Source organism: Neolamprologus brichardi, chromosome 12 (genome assembly GCF_056152115.1).
Source record: "Neolamprologus brichardi isolate AB-2024 chromosome 12, ASM5615211v1, whole genome shotgun sequence".
Taxonomy (NCBI): Eukaryota; Metazoa; Chordata; class Actinopteri; order Cichliformes; family Cichlidae; genus Neolamprologus; species Neolamprologus brichardi.
In genome coordinates this window covers 35,843,413-35,867,515 of record NC_142115.1, presented here as the reverse complement: position 1 = coordinate 35,867,515, position 24,103 = coordinate 35,843,413, and the positions used below count along the sequence as shown (strand labels likewise).

The following is a 24,103-nucleotide window of genomic DNA, read 5'->3' as shown; positions in this document are numbered from 1 at the left end:
TTAAAAGGTTCAAGACAGTAAATTCTTGAAGCTAAATAGGTGAAAACCTTGCAAATGCTCAGAACTGCAGAAAACATAAATAACACGGAACTAAAACTTGATTTTTATCTACGTTTGATCTCACATGTGATGGATGGATCCATTTTTGCCATAGACCCTACTGAGGTTGGTTACTGATACTCAGAACAAGGCTACATATCTTTAGTATTGATCTGCCCATCCCTACTATGCATCAGAGGTAATGTAGAACACAAGGAAATAGGAGATCTAAAATGTTATCGATGCACTGATCTGAGATTTGGATCAGATGACCGCTGGACGCGGACTCAAAAAGACAAGCCAATCAGGTTGTCAGAGCATCGATGGGGAAAAAAGAGGCAAAAAATGAAGTAAATATGTTTTTCAAAACACTCAAGTAACCATAGTGGATTCAGTTTTATGGAGTTGCTCTACTGTAGCATGCTCTCTGAGGCTTTTATTTTTTAAGGTTTCTTCCTATTGCTGCTTTTTTTGTGGATAGTTGTTGATCTGTTGAGGTGCATTACATTACATTATGCGACATGGTGGGGATGCAGATAACTCATTTGAAAGGCATTGTTGTGTCACGGTCACATTAATGTATATGTATAAAGTTTTACCAACTAAATTATTACATAATGAAAGAAAATGCCATAAAGTGACGACACTGATCATTCTCTCAGGGATCACTGTGTGATGTCTTGGTGACATCTTTTCTATTTTGTGGTGTTTTGTTTAACAGTTCAGTTGTTATTTGATTCAGGGATTAACTGAATACTTGTTTTGGGCTCCAGATGTTTTGTCTGCATTGTTTATGCAATAATAAGTCATGCAAGATGGTAATACACCAGGTGGTCTGCTTGTCCTGGTGCTCTTTTAGATAACCTGATAATCTCAGGAGGGAAGCAGCGGAAGGGAGAAAGCTCAGCGTGTCTTACGTAATTTCTTTTTTCTGCCTTGCTTTCTAATCTCCAGAACCTGAATCCATTTGTTTACAGCTAGCTGTCAGCTTTATGCAGCCCTACTGACCTCCGCAGTTCTCTGTCTCACTTATACTCTCTATTTTCTTTGTTTTTATCAGTATTGTATTTAAAAGAAACTTAACCAGCTGCTTTCTTTTCAAGCTCCTAAGACCACTGTTGTATATGTTAAATTTTAGCGTTATCTGACAGTATAAAGCCCTCACTATGAGTCTGTGGCATTTTTATTTTGACTATGTTGTTTATTTTGTAGCCTGTACTGTTGTGGGATTGCTACGCTCTTCCTGGGGGGCACAGATGATTTTCCTTTTAGGATTATAGCTGTAGTAGTAACAGTTAGACTTAGAAGGCTGTGGTAGAGCTTGTTGCAGGAGCTGTGCTCACATTTTTATTAGTAGTGCTAATAATAAAATTAGATACTCGTAAGAAATTTTAAAATACAGGTTTTTTCTGCTGGTTGTGTACATCGATTCAGGTTAGGTACTCGATTAGAGATTATAGAAGTAGATACACAAATATGCAGAACCTGAAATAAAATGTAACAATTTTCTCATGATGAAAGCACTGAAGAGTATTACGACTGCCACTGTTTTTAAAACATTGCCCGAACTGCTCTTACATCCTGCTGCAGCGAAATTCACTGAACTCATTGATTAAAGACAGAACGAGATCAAGGAAGAGCCATGAAGATCAGCAGGCTTAGACTGATGCTTATAGCGTCAGAGTATTAACCTAAGTCAACCCGAGGGCCCAAACCGTGTCATTACTCATACTGGAGTGCAGCTATGGAATCAACATAAGTTTTACAATAGCAGTGTGTTTATCTGCTGTTCTTTAAGTCGCACAATATGTTAAAATGTTCCAACTGGCCATTTCCAGCCCATCAACAGGTGATTGTGTAAGCTCTGATTGCTGATAAATATGTTGTGGTGGATATGCTTTTTATTCCAAAGTCACGTTTCCAGAACTCTGAATTTTGGGATTCAAATTGGTTGTTTTGTCTTATGTAAAGTTGTTGTTGACAGTCAGAGCAGCTCACAGTGTTCACAGTGAAAGCCACTTAAAGCAGCAGCGAGTTAGCAAAGCATGAATCTGTCTGCGTCACCAGTCAGTGTGAAGGAGGACCTGTGACCGCTGAGCTAATCGTCATGGCATTACAGGACTAAAGCCTCAGCGTAGTGGTCATTTCTCGAAACTGGCGGATTCACTGAGTCAGGCCGATGTGCCTCCTCTCGCTGTTCAGCTGCCTGTCCTCATCTTTGTGTGTGTGTGTCTCTTGTTATGTAACTGAAGGCCTGCTGAGGCCGGATGTGAATAGTTTCTGTGTGTGTGTGCACACGTGTGGCTTTCCTATGTGTTAGTGTGTGCTGTGATTTGAGCTATGCTAAGTATGTAAAAAAACATGCACAGACGTGACGCCCGTTTCCCAGCGTGTAATTGAGTTTTCCTGAATAGAGGATTTCAGCACTCTGTTATCTGCAGCTGCACTCAGCCACACAAATGCTCGTTTTGGAGACTCTCCAGTTTGTAAAGAACAAAGTTAGTTTTCAAAAACATAATTTGGAAACCTTTTCAAGCCATGCCAGCATCTCCCAGTCATTTCCTATCTGAACCATCTCTTACTGAGCTTCTTTAGCTCATGTTTGTGTAACTCCGTGCTCAGACTGTGCTGTTCTTGCTTATTAAGATCTGCCACCATAACATATAATAATTGGCCTCTCTAAATTTTGTCTGTTTGCAGCTTGAAATGTATATCTAGAGTTGTGAGGTATATTTATCGTAAAAATTGTTGCTTAATATTAGAATCCATTGTTTTAGAGTGAATCTGTGACAGTAAGCTTGTAACTGAGGCAGGCATTTATCCCCCAACAACCCAGCATTTAAAGTCAAGGAAACGTGTTAAGAACTTGATTCTTCAGTGCTGATCAGCCGAGGCCGCGTGTAGCCTCTGCAGGCCTGTGGTGGTTTGGCCTGGAAATGAACCTCCTTGTGATTTTGATGCAACATTTCTGTTAGGGCTTTTGCAAGTGTTCTGCTGATCAGGGTCTTTTTGTTTAAAGCCTTTGGCTTCCCAGGAAAAGGGCAATACTCAAATTAACAAAGTGCATTTACTAAAGTACTATAATTTAGTAATATCTGAGGCAGATTTATGACTCCACACAGTTGCATATTGGTAGTGAACTGGGCTTTTGGAGCCAGAAGTGACCATAACCTGACCAGAGGGTGGACGGCTAAGCTGTCAGCCAATGCTAACAAGCTAGGTTAGCAAGTTGCAAACATTAAGTTTACTAATTTTCAGATCAATCTATTAGGAATGAGTTATAAAAAAAAATAACCCTGTGTTCAGTAAATACGAAGGGGGAAATTAACTCTAGAGAACTAAGCTGTTTTTAGTACCAGGCTGTAAACATACTTTTTAAAGCTGTAAAATCAGACATTTTAACACAGGAGTCTGGTGGGATGATTTTCAGAGCCAGCCTCAAGTGGCCGTTAGAAGAACTGCAGTTTTTGGCGTTTATGCTTCAGCTTGGTTATTTTGGCACTTGGAAGCAATGTACAACTCTACAAACCTTCTTTATTTTTTCACATTGCTTTAATTTCAGTTAATTAAACTGTTAGCTCCAACTTGGCTCAGATTAGTCGGTATTGTTTAAAGTACAGGAAAAAGTGGAACAGGTCTGTGTGTCACTGATAGTCTTCAGGGAAAAAAGGAATCAGCAGCATCATTTAAAAAATTTAACTATAACTGGTGAAGAAAATCTATGATCCAATTATGCAACTAATAATAAAATATGCACGTCTTACTTTGAAGCACATTTTACTGATAGTATTTTTACGCTGAGAAGTTCCTTTTAGTCTTCAAAAACCACTGACTGTGTGAAATGACTTTTATTTAAGTAAAACTATGAAACAGAATCACACAGCCGGCCGTGGAAGGAAAGCAAAGCAGAACCAGCACAACGTGTAAGGACACGGCCACAGTCGGTGTCAGAAAGAAAAATGGCTGTGCACGTCGGATATGCATCTTACCCTTTTGAAATTTTTGAGTCGAACGCATCAACACAAGCACATGCGCTCGTGCACCCACACAGCTTTTGCCCTCCAGCTTATTATGGCAGTTTTGTTCCTTTCATGTCTCTCGGCCTGCAATGCTTCGCTGATTTAAAGGCACCCAGACGGCTGTTTGGGAGAGTTGTGAGTTTGTGTGCGTGTGTTTATTGCTGAAGCAGATGAATGTTGCCCGCCCTGCATGCTGATTTGTCTGCCTGTGAAAGAGCTGCTGGGACACCATCAAAGTACTATGGACATTTTCACTGTGCTGCTGAGGAGAATGGAACGGTGACATGTAAGCAAAATCATTCAGTGTGAAGGCGGCAAGACTGTCTTAGCTTATTTGACAAAAATCTCAGCATTTTCCTTTTAACTACATTTAATTTTTTTTAAAAAAGAGCTTGAGAGAAGCAATGCATTAATCTAACTTTTTCCCGCTCTTATATAATATCAATAGGTTGGCTTTGGATATCTGCTGATGTGGATGACTGATCAGTGACTGTTCGGGAGTCACTGAGAATCAGTTATGTTTAAGGATTGATTTAAACTTTACTTTCCTAACTTTGTAAAATCAAATTGAGTAAATAGTTAATCCTTGAATGGTAACAGTTGGACCAGGATAAAAAAAGAGTTTATAAACTGTTACTTTACAACTGTTAAACTCAAAATATTGCAAGAAAGAAAGGAAAAGTTGTTGGTGTTTCAGGGATGACCTCTGACCTCTGCGCTATGTTAGCATTGAGGAAGCTCCTGCTTCTCCTGCTGCAACAACTTTTGTCTTAGTCAATAAAGAGCAACAGCTGTGTGGCAGGTTGCAGAACACAGGGGGGGAATGGAAAGGGAACCTTTTTTGCCGGCTGTTCTAAATAAGTCCAAAAGCAATTGGCACGGTGATCACAAACCAGGAGAGACACAATAAGAACTACAGGAACGATGGAGCAGGGAAGCACACAGCTCTCAGAGGCGACACTACAATGAGTAAGGGGAGACTGGGACGATATATATACACGAGGTCGTGAGAAATACAGCGGGAACTAATCAGGGATAACGAGACAAGGGAAGATAAACTCAATACAAGACAAAACTACCAAAATAAAACTGGAAGTAACCAATAAAAATCACTGAACACAGAGATGGAGACTCAACAGGAGACACGGGGAAGCTGGGGGTAAAAGAAGACTGCAAGAGGAGGTGAAAGTAAAACCTGAGAATAGAAACACCAAGCAAACCAAGAAACATATAGAAAATGTAAATAAGCAAAACTCAAAGCCAACTCGACAAATAAAGCTGACTGGCTTGTTATCAGAATACTTTATTCAGCTTTTTGAGTCAAGACCAGACAGATAGGTGATCCAGATGGAGGCTCAGAGCGAAGTGAAGTAAAACCACAGTTAAAGTTTTAAAAACATTCATTAAAGTAAATCCTTCTGGTTCTACTTACAAGTTTATCTTATACGTTTTTCTTACTGGCAGTGAATCGATTGTTGGTCACGCAAAATAAAAGCACTGCTGGATTATAATAGGTGATCTCAGTGAAACCATATACAGTCAGTCTCAGTTGGATATGGAAGTGAAGAGAGAGATTGAAGGGAGATTATGAGAGAGGCAGAAGTAAAGGAAAGATGTGTTACACTGCAGTGCAATATGGAGGAGAAGCAGAAAGGGTAGCCGAGCAGGGATTTAGTGCAAGTGAAGTGGGGAGGGGGATAAATGAGAGAAAGCAATCACGTGTCAGAAGAAGATGGGGAACAGTGAGAGGTGTTTGGATGTGGACCAGAGGAGGAGCAAGAAGGACAAAGTCAGCACAGTGTGATGAGGAGGTCGAGAGGAATGGAGGTGTGATGGCTGGAAGCAGAACTGCGGCGCTGCATTTTCAAACATGCTTTGCAAGTCATACTGCTGAAACCTGGTGTCATGTTCACAGCTGGTTCCATCTGTGTTTGACACGTCACGGTGTCACATGTTGTTCATGCAGACTCATGCTCACGCTGTCAGGCTTTGTGGGAACTTAAATACCTGTTATGACAAGACTTTGAAGTAATCTGTGGCTCAACCTGTTCAATATAACAACCAGCAAAAAGCCCACCTGCATTTAATCATCTTCTGAGGGTGTGTTTGTGAGAAAAGCAGTTACTTAAAATAAAAGAAAGTTTCCTGTGTCATGTGACACACGGTGAAGATCTTTGTCTGCTATCTTATCTGCAAAAAAGGATAAAATATCCTCATCTGGACAAGTTTGAATTCAATATGATGATGGTTTTTGTCAGGTTAGATAAAACTGAGTAGGTTGGTCATTAAAACAAGAAGATATTTGTCACGTGACACAATAATCAAAGTATTTATATAATGATCCTCGAGTGGTTAGGCAGCGGGGAGGGAAACCTCCTTAACTCTGTGAGAAAACCGGTGTTTCTGTTTCATGTATTGAAATTTAATGTGTTGTTTTATGGGCAATAAATTGCATTTTTAATTGAAAGTTAGGAGCGATTAGCAGCCAGAACCACACTGATGTGCTGTAATTCTTAGTGCAGGTATCACTTTTCTTCATCTGTTCAGTGATGTGCATATCTCGGTTATCATGAGCAGTTACTGTCACCTCTATCAGCTCAATTTCAATTCATTTCAGTTTTATTTATATAGCAGCAAATCATAACAACCATTTCCTCAAGGCGCTTTGTATTGTAAGTTAAAGACGCTACAATGATAAAGGCATTTGAATGTGACTGGGGTAGCAGAGGGATGACTGCATTTTATTTGATTTACAGATTGATGGATTGCTCTATTACAGCAGCAGAAGTAATAAACAATACTATGCTCAATACAGCAGAATGGTGCCATAAAATAGAGTAAATATCTCAAAAGGAACTACATATAAAAAAATTAATTAAAAGAGCAAAAAGCTCAATAAAATCAATGATGCTTAGTAGAAATAGAATAGAGCTGAAGCAATAATAATTTGGCTATAAAGGCCGTCGTGCTGGGGATTCTGTGATGAAGCAGTAAAGAGGAGTCCTGTGGGACAGCAACACCTTCATGTGTTTTTGTGGCAGTGCAGCTAAACATACAGGATCAATAGGACGACCGATTTTTGCTGTGTCAACAGGTAGCATCCCCCCCCCACCCCCACCCCCCACCCCTCAGTTGCATGTAGTGCAGTGAACTCTGCTAAATAGATCAATAGATGGTAAATCAAATCAAAAACATGTGGAATATGAATTGAAACAATTCAATTCAATTTTATTTATATAGCGCCAAATCACAACAAAAGTTGCCTCAAGGTGCTTCATAGATACAGAGAAAAACCCAACAATCATGACCCCCTATGAGCAGCACTTTGGCGACAGTGGGAAGGAAAAACTCCCTTTTAACAGGAAGAAACCTCCAGCAGAACCAGGCTCAGGGAGGGGCGGGGCCATCTGCTGGATAAAAGACATGCTGTGGAAGAGAGACAGAGGTTAATAACAGATATAATTCAATGCAGAGAGGTCTATTAATACATAGTGAGTGATTATTCAGAAATCTCAAACTCTTTTTTTTTTACAGTAGAACGTAGACACGGTGAGACGTCTCAGAAAAATGTGCAGCATCCCGTCTTTATCAAAGATTTACAAATGACAACATTCTGTTGTTATGCTCTATTTTCAGTGTCCTGATTTTTTGGAACTGGGGTTGTATGTAACTGATTAGCTGTCTTGAGTTAGCCACACTTGAAGCAACACTTGTCTGTGTGTATTATAGATGAGACTGAAACATCATCCACAGTCTGTGTATCCTCATAACGTTCATGGTCTCTTGAATACTTTGTGGTCCCCTTATTGGAGAATTGGCATCACAAGCAAAACACTGTTTCTTAAACAATGGAATTAAATCAAAAGTTGTGCATGTTAACATCAGTGCAAGCTTAAACTGACAACACAGGTGTAAAACTGAGCCTGTGCAGCCCCCCCTCACCGGCCTTTATTCCAGCACCAGTCGAGCCGCAGATAAGATGGATGTGATTATTTGTTAGAACAGTAGAACCCCTTGTTATCGTTCTCTCGTACATGTATAATGTTCTAGTTTTGTGTTAGTATGGTAGGAATTCATGACTGTTTGACTTTTGGAACACATCCTTCTTTGTGTTTTTGTTCCCGGCAGCTGGTTGGACTTGGTGGAACGTTTCCACGCTGAATACGTGACTCAGTGTACTGTGACTGGGTCACTTCCTGCTTGTTTTCTATTTTTCTCCTTTTAGTTATCTGTGTGGATGTTTTACATATTTTTTCCCTGAGTAGCAGATAAACCTTATGTTACTCGTCGAGTTCAGCGCAGCGGTAAAACGGCCTCAAAGTTCCAAGAACCCTTGAAGGTTGTTTAGTTGCAGCATTCCTCGCTTTTAGCTCTTCCTGTCTTTTTGTCTGGCTCTATTTTGCTTTGTGACGGCGAATGTGTGCAGCAGACAAAAGATCCATTCAGTCGCTCTGCAGAGAGAAACACTGATTGATAACTCGGCACCAAGACAGCTACAGACTGTTGCAGGAGAGGAGAGCGAAGCAGGGACTGTCTGAAAAAGAGAAACATTTGTTTTCTGTGACTGTGTTTGTTTTTGTTTGTTTGTTTGTTTGTTTGTTTTTCCACAACGAGCCAACAAATCATAGATGCAGGATGTGTAACATGTAATGCAATCGTGCTGTTGGTTGTTGGTAAGTTTAGTTATTTTTCTTGGCTGTATGTGGATCTCTGATGGCGTTTGGTGGGATGGTCCAAAGAAAATGATCATATAAATTCATCTATGAATTTTCTAATGTTTAATAGAAATTCCATTTACGAAGGAAAAAACAAATTAGTCTTTATTTTGGAGCAAATTCAACTTTTCAACATGTTGTTTTGTTTGTTTGTTTTTTCTTTATCGGACCTGACTGGTGATTCTACACATGTAGTTCTTAGTAACTGCAGTAAAACTACAGCTATGGTTGCTTTCCCATTCATTTAAATTAGCTGCAGTGGCAGTACAGGTATAGGTGGTGTACAGCAGCTCATTTCAGTTCATTCTTTGTACCGTTTTGTATTAGCAGGGTGCTTTATTTTCAATTGTTCTGCATCCTCCAGCCATTTAATTAGTAAGACATTAAATTATTCATTTAATACGTTTTTTCTTTCTTAAAAAAATATATGTATATTTTAGTACACGTGTGTTTGTGTGTGTGTGTGTGTGTGTGTGTGTATACTAAAGATGTGAATTTGAGTTTGTTTGTAAGTAAATTTGTTTTTACGTTTTTAAGCAGTTTTGATACAGGCCAGGTTAAATTTGATGTTTTATTATTTTTTTCTGAATCTGTTGTCTGTCTTGACTTCTTCACATAAACAAGTTGTCACCTGCTTGTGTTTTATTGCAATAAATATGTGTCCTGCTGTGCATGGACTTCATCCATCATCATAATTGCTGTTGCGTCTGGCTGTGCTGTCTCTGCCCGTCGAGGGTGCGCCGTCACTCGGATGCACCCCTCCTGGGCTTGGACTCATTCCTGGAAGTACAGCCCCGATGATTTAAGAGGGAGGATGTCCTTTGTTGCTTTGCTTTCCTTTTCCTCTCGTGTTTCATAAATAGGTCAGTTTCCCACCCTAGTTAGCATCTAAGCTATGCTGTTAATGCTTTCTGAGGCACCCATTAAGGATGTAGTTGTGGAGAAAGATAATAATGGAATTGATTTTTAACAAGAAGCTTTTACTAATCCGTAGTTATCCGAGTGTCAGACACCAAAAATTGTCTTTTTTTGTTCTCCATTATTATCACATTATTGATTAACTGTGTTTCATGGCGAAAAAACCTCCTAATAATACGGCAGTACGGCTCCTTCCTCACACGATCCTGAGTGTTTGCACGGTACTGGGTCACGGACTCAGTGCTTTGTGTTTATTGGTGATTCTAGCTATAATTATTATGACTTCTGGTTTTCTGCTAATGTTACATCTTTAGTCCTTGGGTTGTGGTTTCTGTTTTGTATCATCTCTGTGGTTCAGGTTCCTGTGTTTCCGCGTCTTAGTGTCTAGTCTGCGTCTTAGTGCTTTGTCTTAGTTTCCTGTTTTACTTTGGTAGTCCTTGTCCCATGGTTATGGTTTCAGTTCTGCTTCCCCGTGTCTCGTCATTATCCCAGCAGTGTTTCCCTCCTGTCTCCCATTCCCTGATTACACTAGTATGTATTTAAGCCCTGTGTTTTTTCCCTGCCCGTTGTCGCGGCCTCTGCGTTAGTTGTGGGTGGGTGGGTGGGTGGGGGAGGGGGGGTCCAAGATCTCTGTCTAAATAAATAAATAAATAAATCTGGGTAAATTCCCAGATGATTAAACATGCAGCTATTTTGCTCGTAATACCTGCAATGAGTAAAGAAAATCAACAGCCTAGTTATGCAAGATAATTCATAGTTTTATTGGGGGGGTTATAATGGCTGTGTCTGATTATTGTGGGGGTCATAACCCCCCTGGAAATTACGCCCCTGCCTCAGTCGTCATGTTTTGTCAGGTTATGTCACGCCACGTCATGAACTCCTAGTTTAGATCATCCTTCCTAGTTTGAATGTTGTTGTTTGTTTCTAGTGCTCATGTCTTGTGTTTCTTTTTCGTTTTCTGCCAGTGAATAAAAACTGTCGCCTTGAGTTAAATATTCCGTCTTGAGTCCTGCGTGTGGGTCCAACCACTGCCTGCCACACAGCTCACCGTGACAGTGTTACTGTCAAAGCAGGCAGTTGTTTCTTTAAGCCACCATTCCATTTAGTTTGACTTGTCTTTAATTCCTATTTTATTACAGTAAATACTAGGGGTGCAACGATACTCGTATTGATTATTGAACCGTTCAATACAGTGCTTTCGGTTCTGTACGCATATGTATGAACAATACAACATTTTAAATTTATTTTATCAACTTTCCTTCTGACGATGCTGTCTGTGTTGAGCGCTCAGTGGATCTGCGCTCGACAGTGCAGCGTAGGCGGAGTAGTCGAACGCAGATTCACTGAGCGCAGCGCAAGCTAGCGAGACAGAAGTTAAGCTCTCCTTGCAATATGGCGTTTGGAACTATTTTGGTTTTCCTGTCATGTATGACCCTGAAGGTAAGCGCATCATGGACAAAAGTAAAACAGTTTGTTGGATGTGCCACGCAATGCTAAATTACATTAGTGGGAACTAGTGCGTTAGCGCAGTTAGCTCGTTAACGTGTTGGCAGTCCAGCCCCTCACACGGGGCGATCCGAGGTAGCTCGTTAATGGAGATTTGCCGTGTTGTAGCGTTAACGTCATTTCAGATTAACGCTGACAACACTAGTGGGAACACAACGAATATGACTGCACATTTACTCCGACATCATCCTAGTGCAAAGACAAGTGGAAGCAGACAAAAACAACAAGCACGCATGCTACAAACTTTAGCCGAGTCATTTAGACAGCCGTTAGCACATGATTCTCCTTATGGGGACCTGATATGTTTAATATGCTGCTGAGAATATAGCCCAGAAGAAGCGTATAGTATAGCTTTTATTTTGGAAAGAGACATTTCTCTGTAATAAACTCTCTTTTCCAAAGATGAGTGATTTCTCAATCAGATTTATTGTTTTATTACTTTGTTTCAGCAACATTAAATTTAAAAACTGTACTTTTGAGTTAAAATATATATTTATAATTTTAATAAATGACAAATTAAAAAGGCATGAATTTTTTTTTTTTTTTTGTATCGAAAAAATATCAAACCGTGACACCAAAGTATCGAACCAAACCCTGAATTTTGTGTATCGTTGCACCCCTAGTAAATATCAGGGATGCTGTTGAGTTTTATCCAGTCTGAACACTAAAACATGATCACGAAATTACAGTAAGTCTTTGGTGCATTCAGCAGATTTGATTCAGAGTTATGTTTACTCTGCTGTAGGACTTTGGTTAGGTCTCAGTACTAAAAGGCAACTATGTTCATCAGCAAATTTACCTGTTGGAAAATTTAGCTAAATGATGCTAAAACACTGCACAGTATAGGAAAATAGCACTGTGGGTATAAAATGCTGTGAATCTGAAGGTGCTGTGTTTATTTTGTCTTGTGTATTTTCAGGCTCATGACAGATTTGCAGACTAGTTGGGTGAATAAAAACACTAACAATCTGATGCTGCTGATTTCAGAATGATATTCTGGTCTCCTCATCAGGTTTAACTGGGTTTAGACTGTATAAGCATCAACAGTAGGACGTCCTGAGAGAGCTCGACCTTTCTGGATGAATTCAGGTTCTTATGTAAGCAGGTATTGTGTTGGAAGTAAAGAGAGACGAAGAAAAGAAATACTTTCTCATGCTGCCCCTCATGGAGCAGGGCTCTATCTGATTGGGTGGCATTGTAGCTAGGGTTTCTGATGTCGCATGGGAAATGGATTTCGATTGGCCAAACACAGCCTCTTTGTTCTTCTTAACCCGTTATCTGATCAGATGTGCTGCAATCTGGTAATAACACAGAATTCAGTCATGCTGCTGTTGTTGTTGTTGGCTTGTGTGAGGCTGCTTGTGCATGTTTTCTTAAGAAAAGTGTGCAGAAGCTTTCTCTGCACTGTATTGTGCTCTTTGTTGCAAAGGCTGCGTAAAGGCTGAACAGTTTTCGATTAACTTTTTCACTTGTAGGACCGTTATTTATATTTGTCGGGGTGGAACTGTTGCAGTTATGTAACTGTATGGGTATGGGTGCCCCATAGAAATGCCAAAAAGATAAATGTGGTGGTTAATGCAGCATAATGGGCATTCACTGGACGTAGTCACTGTTCACTCTGTCATTTCTGCGTGTGCCTGAATAGCTGAATAGCTTGGCAGCCTGCATACATTTGTCAATCTTTTAAGAGGCGGTTTTGAGACGAGCGTCACACAGCGTCGTTTCATTGCTGCTGATTGATGTAGCATAAATATCACGCAGTAGATTTAAAAAGGCTTAGCTTGTGGGTCTGTGCCTAGATGTCTTCACAACATAGCTGTTGATACTTAATATTTTTAAATGATTTTCATAAAGACACATGCATTAAATTAATGTAAGAGATTTTATATCATTTGCTTTTAACTGATTCTATGTCAGTTTAAAGCAAATTAATTGCTGTATGAATGAAAGGTGAAACATGGCTTGTAGTGAAAAATGCTTTGACATAATGTTTTTCCTCATAGCTGTTTTGTCAGCATCAGTCATCCCTGCAAACACTTTAATCCTTTAATCCTCAGATTGTCTTTATTAATTATCAAAAGGAAACATATTTGTCACAGTTTTTCAGAAATTGATATCTGTAAAATCACTAAAGGATTGAGGAAAGCAGTGAGACTGTGGACTGTCATCTTGCACAGTCGAAGCAGATGATGTCACACTCTGTTACCTGGCTCATGAGGTGAGGGTTATAAACAACAACCAGGATCTTGTGTGAAAAGTCCCCGGTGAACACAGCAGAGAGGCCGAGTGTGTTTGTGTTGCAAAGCAATAGATAATTATTATTATTTGATTTTATTTTCAATTATTTTTGGTTTAACAGGCAGAGGCTCCTTTGACCAGTTAAATATAAATGCTCTTTAAGCTCACGTAAAAGTAGCTATTCAGTGTTTTAAGATAATGAGCAGCTTTTATTTTCCTCAGCATGAACTCTGATGTGAAAACTACAGTAAGGATGACTCATCAGAACTGTTGCTTGTTACTGTAGCTACAATCAAAATCTCACTGGGGAAAGTCCAACAAGTGTCTTTAATCAAATTATGTTTATCACAAATTAAATGTGAAGAAAAAGGTGATTTCACCACCACCCAAACAGAATCTGTCTGCATGCAGTTCAGACAGATGTTTCACCACAATCTTTGCTGATTTCTTGTAAGTTGCAGACGATCAATAACAGCTGCAGCATGCAGGGGTGAGTCTAAAGAGGGACACGGCGTTTTTTACTAATTATTTTGCACCTTTTAGATTATTAAACAGAAAATGTAATAGAAATACAATTATTGCTTCAGCTACTCAGCAGTATGTAAGTAAAATGATTTTAGTTTTGTTCAGAGACTAGATTAATCCACAAAGTTGGCGACAGTGGGAAGGAAAAACTCCCTTTTTAACAGGAAGAACTCTGGGAAAAACCAGGCTTAGAAGACTGATATATTTCATCACCGCTGCTTTCAGCAGTGAAATCCTGTTGTTATATGATGACAAAGAAGCCACAATGAGGCTTTTAACGCCCGCCTCCAAAGCAGACGACCCCAACTGAACCTGGGTCCCTCCATCTTTTTGTTTTTAGAACTGAACAGGCTTCTTGTTTGAGAGATGAAATGTCTTCACACACGTGCAGAAGTCCAGGCACCGTCTTTTTCACACTCTTAGGAGTAGAAAAGAGATTCCTCACATGAAGAGATCAATACTCACAAGGGCTGCTCGCCTAAAGTTCATCATCTTCACAAGAATTCACAGCAACAGGTGATATGAACGAGACAGCTGTCTAATCTGAGGACACATTACACAGTCTCGCCTACCTAACCCTGCAGATTATCTCATAAAACCAACTGGCTTTCCCTAACCTCGCCTGGAGTCTTTAACTGAGCATAGAGTCATTAATGTGACTCTGCTAACAGGAACCAGTGACAGCCTCAGATACATTGAAGGCTTCTTGGACCTGATACGTATATTATACGCAGAGATATGTGGAGTCTTGTGTTCCCGCTGATATAATAATGTAAGAAAGGAGCAGATTCTATGATGTTGTTTACTTCACTTACCTTTCTCTTCCACATGAGTGTTTGTATTCAACACTTAAAGAGAATACGCTGCAAGAAGATTAGACTTATTCTTTGGTGGTTTGTTGTGTCAGGTGTCTTTGTGTCGTCTCTGTTATGTAACAACAGGACATCACGTTGCTGTAGTAGTAATGTGATGTCAGGCTTCTTCTGATTCTTACCACACAAACAAAACAAAATGCACTTTTCAGTTTGAAACTCACACAAAAGTGCATGATGAGTGTGTTTCATACGATACGCCGATTGAAAATCGTTCTTATATTAGTCCGTCAAGAAAAGGAAAATGACATAAATGAAACTGTTTATGATAACATGAAAAGCTGTGAAGATTTTTAGTGCTGTAATGGTTTAGTTTAGGCTTTGGTTCAGAGCGGCAGCTAAGAAACATTTTATTCTCTGTTTCAGTCACTACAATTAATTTATGGCAAGTAGTCACAAAACAGGTATTTTTAATTAATGATGCCCTAAACAAGCAACCGATGGTTTTTATTTTCTGTCCGTCAGCTTCTTCTGATGGTCTGTGTGGTTTTGGTGACTCAGCGATTATAACTCGACTCAGTATCCTCGCTGTGATTTTGAAATGCAGTGAGGGGAACGTGGGCTCAGATCTTGGTCTGTTGTTTGTTTACTTTGCTGTTTAATCCAGGAGGAATTTAAAGGCTTTTCCATCCTTCGCTATCACATGAAAGACAACTTCCACCCAGGCAGGTGCAGGTACACATTCACTGTGGGGGGTTTTCACACCGTGATGAACAATAGTTTCCTTCCTGCTATAATTTATCAGTTCAAGATACTAAAAAAGAAAAGTGAGAAAATGTCATGATTCATACCTGCAGCACAGGTTAGTGGGAACCCATCACTTCTTTGTTCACAGCTTTGAGATAAAAAGGTTGAGCTCCACTTGAGGTGAATCCGAGTCCATCCCGACAGCAAATACCACTCCATTCTCTGTTTAAAAGGTCAGATATCAAGAGAAGCATCACAGTTATTGCAGTGCCAGAGTAAACCTGTCGCACTGTGCGAACACGTAGCTGTAGAGCTGCTGTGTGTCGCCTCGTTTGGCCTTTGTGTTTTCTTTCACTGCAAAACTGACGAAGAAGCCTTTGCCTCCATTGTGATCGTGAAGCTCTCACCAGCATTTATATCTTCATCTTCTTATCCATTTGACTGTTAGCAGTGCAGCTTTCCAATATGCTAAAATGTGGCTTTTGCTTTTATCTTCACATCTGATTTCCCACTTTTTTAGTCACAGACGCACTTAATCTGAGATTACGTGCAGTACATATCAGTCTGGACTACACAAAGGATAGAAAGGTGGTTTATGAAGCATTTCTACATAACTTGAGTAGAAAAATCTTATAAACAAATGATGGAGAAGCTTCCCAGAAATGATAAAGAGCATTAAAGCCTGTGTGAAGCTGCATTTTACTTCCTCTGGGGAGGAAGTGGGAATCTGATGGAAAAATGACTTTCAGTATATTTATTCACCTCAGTGCGGTGAGACTATCATGAGGAAATACATTATTTTTGTGTAAATTTTCTGTAACGACACCTAATTTGGGAGTTACATGTATTGTCATATAAATACACCTTTATATAGAAAGTTTCATCAGCACGAACGCTGCTGGGCTGTAATTGAAAAATGACAGACTTGCTGCAGTGCAAGGTAGTGCATACTTACCTGCAAACAAAAGCAAAGTAATAATTTTTTCCTTATTTGAAGATAAATTGCATGCTAGGTAAATGTGTGTTTGCACCAACAAGTATAATCTGACAGCAAGAAGATGTGAGGGCCTCGTGGAGATTTGATCGTTTGAGGGGCAAGAGAAGGATGAAGGCTCAATCCTGTGTCTGTTATTTAGGGTGTGATGTGAATAAGGATGAGATCATAGTCCTGTTTAAGAGTCAGCTGTTTGGTGTGTTACTGGCTCTCACTGTTTCCACTTCACGTGTTTCTGACTCAACTTGCTCACTGGAATCGTACGTGGTTATAATTCTCTACAGTTACTGAAGCTGTTTTAATAGTATTGTAGCATCCCTGGCTGAATGTAAGAGCTAGGAGCAAAACAAAACCAGCAATATTAATACCATAACATCAAAGGAAACAAATTTCTCCTGCTCACATATAGCATATACATCAAATTTACATCATTCAATTCATCATATCACTTAACTAACTTACAACTACACATAAAGGTTAACAACACACGAACTCTATTAAACGACATTTTGATTGCACGTAACTTATTCCGTTAAAGGAAACATTAACAAACCTTGTGCCACTGTCAGCCAGGTACTAATTGGCAAAAGAAACGTACATATTTTTCACTTTAAGGCACACTATTTACCATATCCTAAAAGAAACGTTACTAACGAGCCCTTTATCGGTTTTGCGCCAGTTTCCTGTTTCAAAATAAAAGCATGAATTTCAAAATAAAACCGAAGTACCTTTCAAACAAACGTAAAAATATTTACAAAATTTAAAGGTCATTTACAAGTATTACTTTACTACATTACTAGTTTATTAAATGTTTTGGGAGACTCGCTGATCATTGGTGGAAACAACTGTGCATTGTGTTTTGTAGCTCCAGAACTCTAATTTCTCTTTTTACTACATTTTTAACAACAAGTACGGTTGCAGTGGAGGATGCTGTTGAGTTTTTGGAGTAAAAACCACATTAGGACTAATAATTTGATCGTCTGTGCATGGTTTTTGACCTTTTGTAATGCAGCTCTGGATTCCTGTTACCTTCTCCTGAAAGTCTGTCATGTGGGGAAGAAAGAAAAAATTGCTAATAGAAGTTTAATTTTTACTTATTAAACTAAAAGGGACAGACAAGCTCCTATCACAGTGAAAAGAAAGAGACAGCAAAACCTAGAAGCTGATCACTAAAAGAGCAAATCAAGAAGGTTAAATGATTAAAAACACCCTGAGCAGGATTTAGCAGTCAGCAGCAGACTGCAGAGTCGCTCTGGCTCTCCTCCCTCTGGCCTTAAGTAATCCTGGTCTAATTGCAGACTACAGACATTTGCTCAGAAGGGAGGCTGAAGAGAAGAAAGCAAGACATGCAGGAACTACCCCTGAGTTCAACCAACCCAAAACAAAGAGACTATTGCAGAGCTGCTTTACACAGTGCTCACTGTTTTCATGCAGCTGACTTTGTTCTTATATTATGTCCTTTATTTTTCTCATGTGTAACATTAGTTAAGCTAGCAACAAAAAAGAAGCTAGGTGTGTTTAGGCCACACTTTACTAGAAGAAAAGTGGCTCGAGAACAAACAAACACTCCTCATCTGTTCCTGTTGTTTCATAAATTACTCGAACATTAAAGTTTAAACACAGTATGACCTCAGGTATGTGAGCCCTGTTAGCTGTGTTAGGATGCTCCTGTTGCTGGGTGGATGCGTCCATTAAAGACTAAAAGTAAACACAGAATCTAAAGTTTTTCAGTTATGGGGAGTTCATCAAGACTCTTGTTTGCTTTGAGAAAGGAAAACTTCAGTCACTGGTTTGTTATTGCTTTCCCTGGAGGGGCTTCACAGTGATTGGTTTTGGGACTTTGGGGTTAGCTGATCCCATGTATTACAAGCTAATGAAAGCTCTGATGCTCCTTCAAGGACGAGTTTTTTTGGAAGTGATTGTGCGTTATCCTGTGGTTTAAGCCATTCGATACTTTAACTGTACTTATATTGTATGGTAAACCAGTATTATGGTATACTGTAAATACTATATGGTAACTTTACAGAAATATGTGATTTTTTTAAACTTCTGTGCAAGATGTAACAACGCACTAACAGTAAAGGCTAAGTCTTCAGCTAAGAAAACCATATGCATTTTTAGGGCTGCAACAATACTCATATCGATATTGAACCGTTTGATACAGCGCTTTCGGTTCGGTATGCATATGCATGAACAATACAAAATTTTTAATTTATTTTATCAACTTTTCTTCTGACGATGCTGTCTGTGTTGAGCGCTCAGTGGATCTGCGCTCGACAGTGCAGCCTAGGCGGAGTAGTCGAACGCAGATTCACTGAGCGCAGGGCAAGCTAGCAAGACAGAAGTTAAGCTCTCCTTGCAATATGGCATTTGGAACTATTTTGGTTTTTATGTGACGTATGACCCTGAAGGTAAGCGCATCATGGACAAAAGTAAAACAGTATGTCGGATGTGCCACGCAATGCTCATTTACATTGGTGGGAACTAGTGTGTTAGCGCAGTTAGCTTGTTAACGTGTTGGCCGTCCAGCCCCACGCACGGCCAATCCACGGTAGCTCGTTAACGGAGATTTGCCGTGTTGTAGCGTTAACGTCATTTCAACGAGATTAACGCTGACAGCACTAGTGGGAACACAACGAATATGACTGCACATTTACTCCGACATCATCCTCGTGCAAAGACAAGTGGAAGCAGACAAAATCAACAAGCACGCATGCTACAAACTTTAGCCGAGTCATTTAGACAGCCGTTAGCACATGATTCTCCTTATGGGGACCTGATATGTTTAATATGCTGCTGAGAATATAGCCCAGAAGAAGCGTATAGTATAGCTTTTATTTTGGAAAGAGACATTTCTCTGTAATAAACTCTCTTTTCCAAAGATGAGTGATTTCTCAATCAGATTAATTTTTTTTATTACTTTGTTGTTTTAGCAACATTAAATTTAAAAACTGTACTTTTGAGTTAAAATATATATTTATAATTTTAATAAATGACAAATTAAAAAGGCATGAACATTTTTTTGTATCAAAAAAATATCGAACCGTGACACCAAAGTATTGAACCGAACCATGAATTTTGTGTATCGTTGCAGCCCTAGTAGTTTATTTATTCATTAATCTGAGAGAACTGAAATGCAGTTTGTGAAGGGCAGGAGAAAATTTGTGCCTCAAGACACTGAAAAGTATCTGCCTGAAGGGACATTTTAACAGTTTGTTTTACTCAAAAACTGAAAGCTCATTGCTGTGGTTTTCATTTTATCTCAACCATTCGGCCAAGAAATTGCTCAAGAAAGAAGAAACATCTTTGGAATAGAAGTTGATTTATCACATTATACCTGGGCAGATTGTCCGTGGATATCTTGATGGTGTCGGATATGAGGACAGAATATCACCATAATATTGGTGGAGCTGCTAGTAAAAAGCATGCAGCTGGCTGCGGTACGTAGGGTACCAGGACTTTGGTGGACTAACTGCCTCTGATGTTACCTACTAACTGGAAAACTCTGCTCTGATGTCCCGTGTTTAACAAGGACACCAATAAAACAAAATATGAGGTGGAAAAAAAGGTTGTTTGTGGTCTAATAAGTTATGATTTTATCTAACACTGTTTCACTGACTTTTTTTACAACCTTGTAGCCTCAACCCCTGTGTGCGTGTATTTGCCTGCTTTCCTAACTTCTTTTGTCTTTGTGTTTTCCAGATGTATCACTCTGACCATGGTGTAGACTTCCCTGACCTCTCCTTCCAAATCCCTGGCTGCCCTGCAGAGAGAGGCCCAGCAAACAGAGTGTGAATACAACTGCCAACACACCTCGTTTCAGCCTCCCCCCCCTCACCCGTACAGGGCCTCGCTCAGCTGCTGTAGCTCCAGTCCCTCCCTCGCTCCTCATAGGCCATGGACAGCCCCCCTAAACTGTCTGGTGAGACGCTGATTGTGCACCACATTCCCCTGGTGCACTGTCAGGTGTCGAGTAGGCGGCAGGGTGGCTGCGGGAGCTCGATGAAGAGGACCAACCCTTTTAGCCCACCAGAGAACCTGGGCTTGAGTCGCACCACTTCCCTTCCGGAGAGAGACGTCCTCCAGAGAGAAGCTCTCCTCTACAGCAGCCTGATCCAGACCTCGAGTGGCTCCTGGTCCTCCCACAATGGAGGAAGAGAAAGAAAGGGTGGCGGGAGAGGCGGCAGCACAGCCAGCGATGATTCATCATTTGCCTCGAGCAATTCGGAGGACCAGCTGATTACAGCGCACACATTACCCAGAGCCAAGCCGAGGAACAGGAATCCATTCCGTCACAATCCTTTTCTGCTGAATACCGAAGAGGACGAGGATGACGAAGGGGAAGAAGATGACGGTGACAACCTCAGTGGTTACCTTGAAGACTCTTCCTTTCACCTTCACAGCGACGCTCACTCTGCTCTCAATGACGGTTTGACTTCCTTCCATTTGCACGACCTTGGTTTTGCTCAACAGCCCTTCCTCCTTCACAGCTCAGTGGGAGGAAGTAGTGGGGAGTCCCTGAGAGGTGGCGCCTCGGATCTTTCTAACCACCTAGAAGACCTCGAAATTTTGGAACTTGCCAGTCAACGGCGCCATGGAAGCAGTGGCTCCAACATGTCGATGGACTGCGGAGATCAAGATTGGGGCGATGACGACGAAGAAGACGAAGATCATCCGATGAGATGTGGGAGAAGCAGCAAGACGGGCTCCTACTCTTCCAGCTCTTCCACACAGCACTGCTCCTGCTGTACTCTCTCCCAGAATTACCCTCGGCACTTCCCCGAGGCGTTCTCCGAGCCGTTCTTGGAGTGCCAGCAAGGCTACGGCAGCGACTCCTCCTGCAACAGCTCCGATGGCGTGCTCGTCAACTTCAGTGCCATCTACAACAAGATGAACAACAGCGTCCCAGAGAAGCCACCAGTCTCCGGTCCCACCAACCTCAACAGCTCCACCGACCACTCCTGCACCTCATCTGCTTCCGATCTACCAGGAAACCGAGACTCAACTGGAGGGGCTTTCTATCTGGACCTTCACACTTCTCCAACCGAACCTCCTCTATCTCAACAACTTGGAAACACATTCCCTCTCATCCGTGAACCACGCCTGTCCTCTTCCTCCACCTGTTCCTGCTCAGTGGAGCACCAGGGGGCTCTTGACCTCGATGCCAACTGCAACTCCTACCACCCTCCTCACGCAGGGTCCTCTGGCGACCTCGCTTCCTGTCTCCAGAGTCAGGCACGACTGGTCGTCGCCACCCAGAACTACTACAAACTGGTCACGTGCGACCTTTCGTCGCAGTCGTCCCCGAGTCCCGCGGGCTCCTCGGTTCACAGTTGCTCAGACGAACACAGCAAAGGCAGCCCCACCCCGACTCAGCCGAGTGAGTACTTCCTCTTCAGGCAGCAAGCTTACGAGGAAGGAGTGGAAGAAGAGGATGAAGAGGGAGAGACATCTAGGGTGAGTGGAGAATCCGGCCTCTGTAGTTTTAACTGTTTCTAATCCATTTCAGGAAACACTGCATGTAAAGGTCCACACAAGAGTGGAAATGCAGTCCACTAGAAGTGCGACCAAAGGGTCAAAGTTCATCAGCTATTTTGTGATGTAAAATTGTAACACTGACAAAACTAAAATGTCATATTGGGTTCCATTTGATATAATATGATTATAATCGAATATGATCAGTGACAGTTTTGTTTTCCTATTTATTATGTGCAAACATAAATACACTGATTTACTGAATAACTGCAGCACTTAACTGTGAATGAGGATTTATGATGATAAAGAATCTATAATCCAAGTCGAAATCAGAAGATCTAGTCTTTGATTTATCCTCCACTGAATCTGTGTTTAATGTTTTTAGTTAAGTAAAGGTCAGTTTAATTACGTTACACAAACAAGTGATTATGATGTAATAGAGGTGGGAATCACCATACAACGCACGATACGATATTATTGCAATTTTTTTTTAATTATTTTTGCGATATTCAAATTCTGTACATAAAGGTAAACTTTATCAATATTCATTTTATCTAATATCAAAGTCTCACACTCAGTCTTTCTCTCATTTCAGTTTGATTGTTGACAAACTGAACGGTTTGTATTACAGTCTAGTCCAACTTAACTGAACGCAACCATCTGGTACAATTATAGCTATTCTGAACTATGCAGTTTATGAAAACTATGCAGCCCCTTCAGCAACTGAAGAATTTGAAAGTAAATTAAAACAAAATATAATTTTACATTAAATAAAAAAGTTTTAAACGTAATTAAAATAAAACTTGTCTTAAATTAAAATAAGTAAACTGTCATGTTTATTGCTGCCATAAAAAAAGTTAAACACATTTGGACAGTGAAGGAATGTCAGGATTCTTGCTCAGAAAAAGGATCAACATGCTCTGAAGTCAGAGCACAAAAACCTTTTTTGTAACAAAATATCGATTTCTGCTGTCCCTGTTTCGATACATTATTAGCAAACTTATAATATGAAGCACTTCGCGGTGACTGTTGTTGATATTTCTGTAGCTAAAACTAAATTGAATTGGTCAGTGAAGCAAGACCAAATCAACAACAGAGACAGAAATTACATCTGACTCAACAGATAAGGAAAAATGGGGAGAAGAAACATAAAGAGCTCCTAAACTGTAAATTAAACTGAAGGCCCCGTAACAGTGAAAACTTTAAATAGCAATAACACTGGTATTAGTCTGGCACTGGCTCATTTTAGACACTAGCCACCGCCTGCAGTTATCTGCTCATGTCTGAGGATTATTTTAGCACTTATGTAGACTGAAGGGTATTAATATCAGTCGGTAACAGTGCCACTGCCACTGTGTCAAAGCAAATCTGGATTAGTCCGTTTAAGCCTTTGGTTTGTTTTTAATTTGACTCTTAATTGACCTCTTAACCTCTTAATTGACCTCTTAACCTCTTAATTGACCTCTTAACCACAGCTAGTTATGTGTTTTATTTTATAATCTCTTGGAAAAAGTTTAACTTTCAGTCTTTTCTTTTCATATTCCTCTTTATTCAGCAGGATGATGATGATGATTATGATAATGACAATGATGAGGATGAGGAGAAGAAGAAGAATCAGCAGGGAGCTAAAGCTGGTCCTGTGATTGAAGGCCAGGTGTACGTCAACATTTCTCCTCCTCTGTCTGGTCGCGGCGTTATCGGAGCGTCTGCAGGAAGCCGTCCACGTTCTCGCAGCTACGATCGCAACCTGGACAAGTCTCCGTCTCCACGGCTCGGCTCGCTGGAGCGGATGCTGAGCTGCCCCGTCCGGCTCAGCGAGGGCGCTGCCGCGACCCCGCCTCCTCCTCCGAGGGTCACCTCCTTCGCAGAGATAGCTAGAAGCAAACGAAGAAATGGAGGAGCAGGTGGATCGCCCTCGGTGAAGGCTGCTTCAGACGCCGTCTCCTCTCACTCGCACTCCTCAGTGGACTTTTCTCCGATCCTGGAGCAGCGTGTCGAGGCTGACAGTCAGGCCCTGTCGCCTGTACCCTTTACCAGATGTTACAGTCAAGGCAGCATAGAGCGACACCTGGAAGGGGGGAGAGAAACCCGGGCCAAGGCAGAAGGTACACCACC

The 24,103-nt window shown here is 40.7% G+C and overlaps 1 protein-coding gene across 5 annotated transcripts in view; it reads left to right on the top strand.

The window, feature by feature from the left end:
• Window positions 1–24,103, top strand: part of rusc2 (RUN and SH3 domain containing 2) — a 42,612-nt gene that overhangs the window by 953 nt on the left and 17,556 nt on the right. For 4 of the 5 annotated variants that reach the window (XM_087849489.1, XM_087849488.1, XM_087849487.1 and 1 more), the window contains exons 2-3: window positions 20,216–21,970; window positions 23,544–24,093. In XM_087849489.1, the coding sequence (XP_087705615.1) occupies window positions 20,411–21,970; window positions 23,544–24,093 (2,110 nt within the window). In that variant the 5' untranslated portion in view covers window positions 20,216–20,410. The remainder of the gene's footprint in view (window positions 1–20,215; window positions 21,971–23,543; window positions 24,094–24,103) is intronic. The other variant, XM_087849486.1, reaches the window with a different exon arrangement.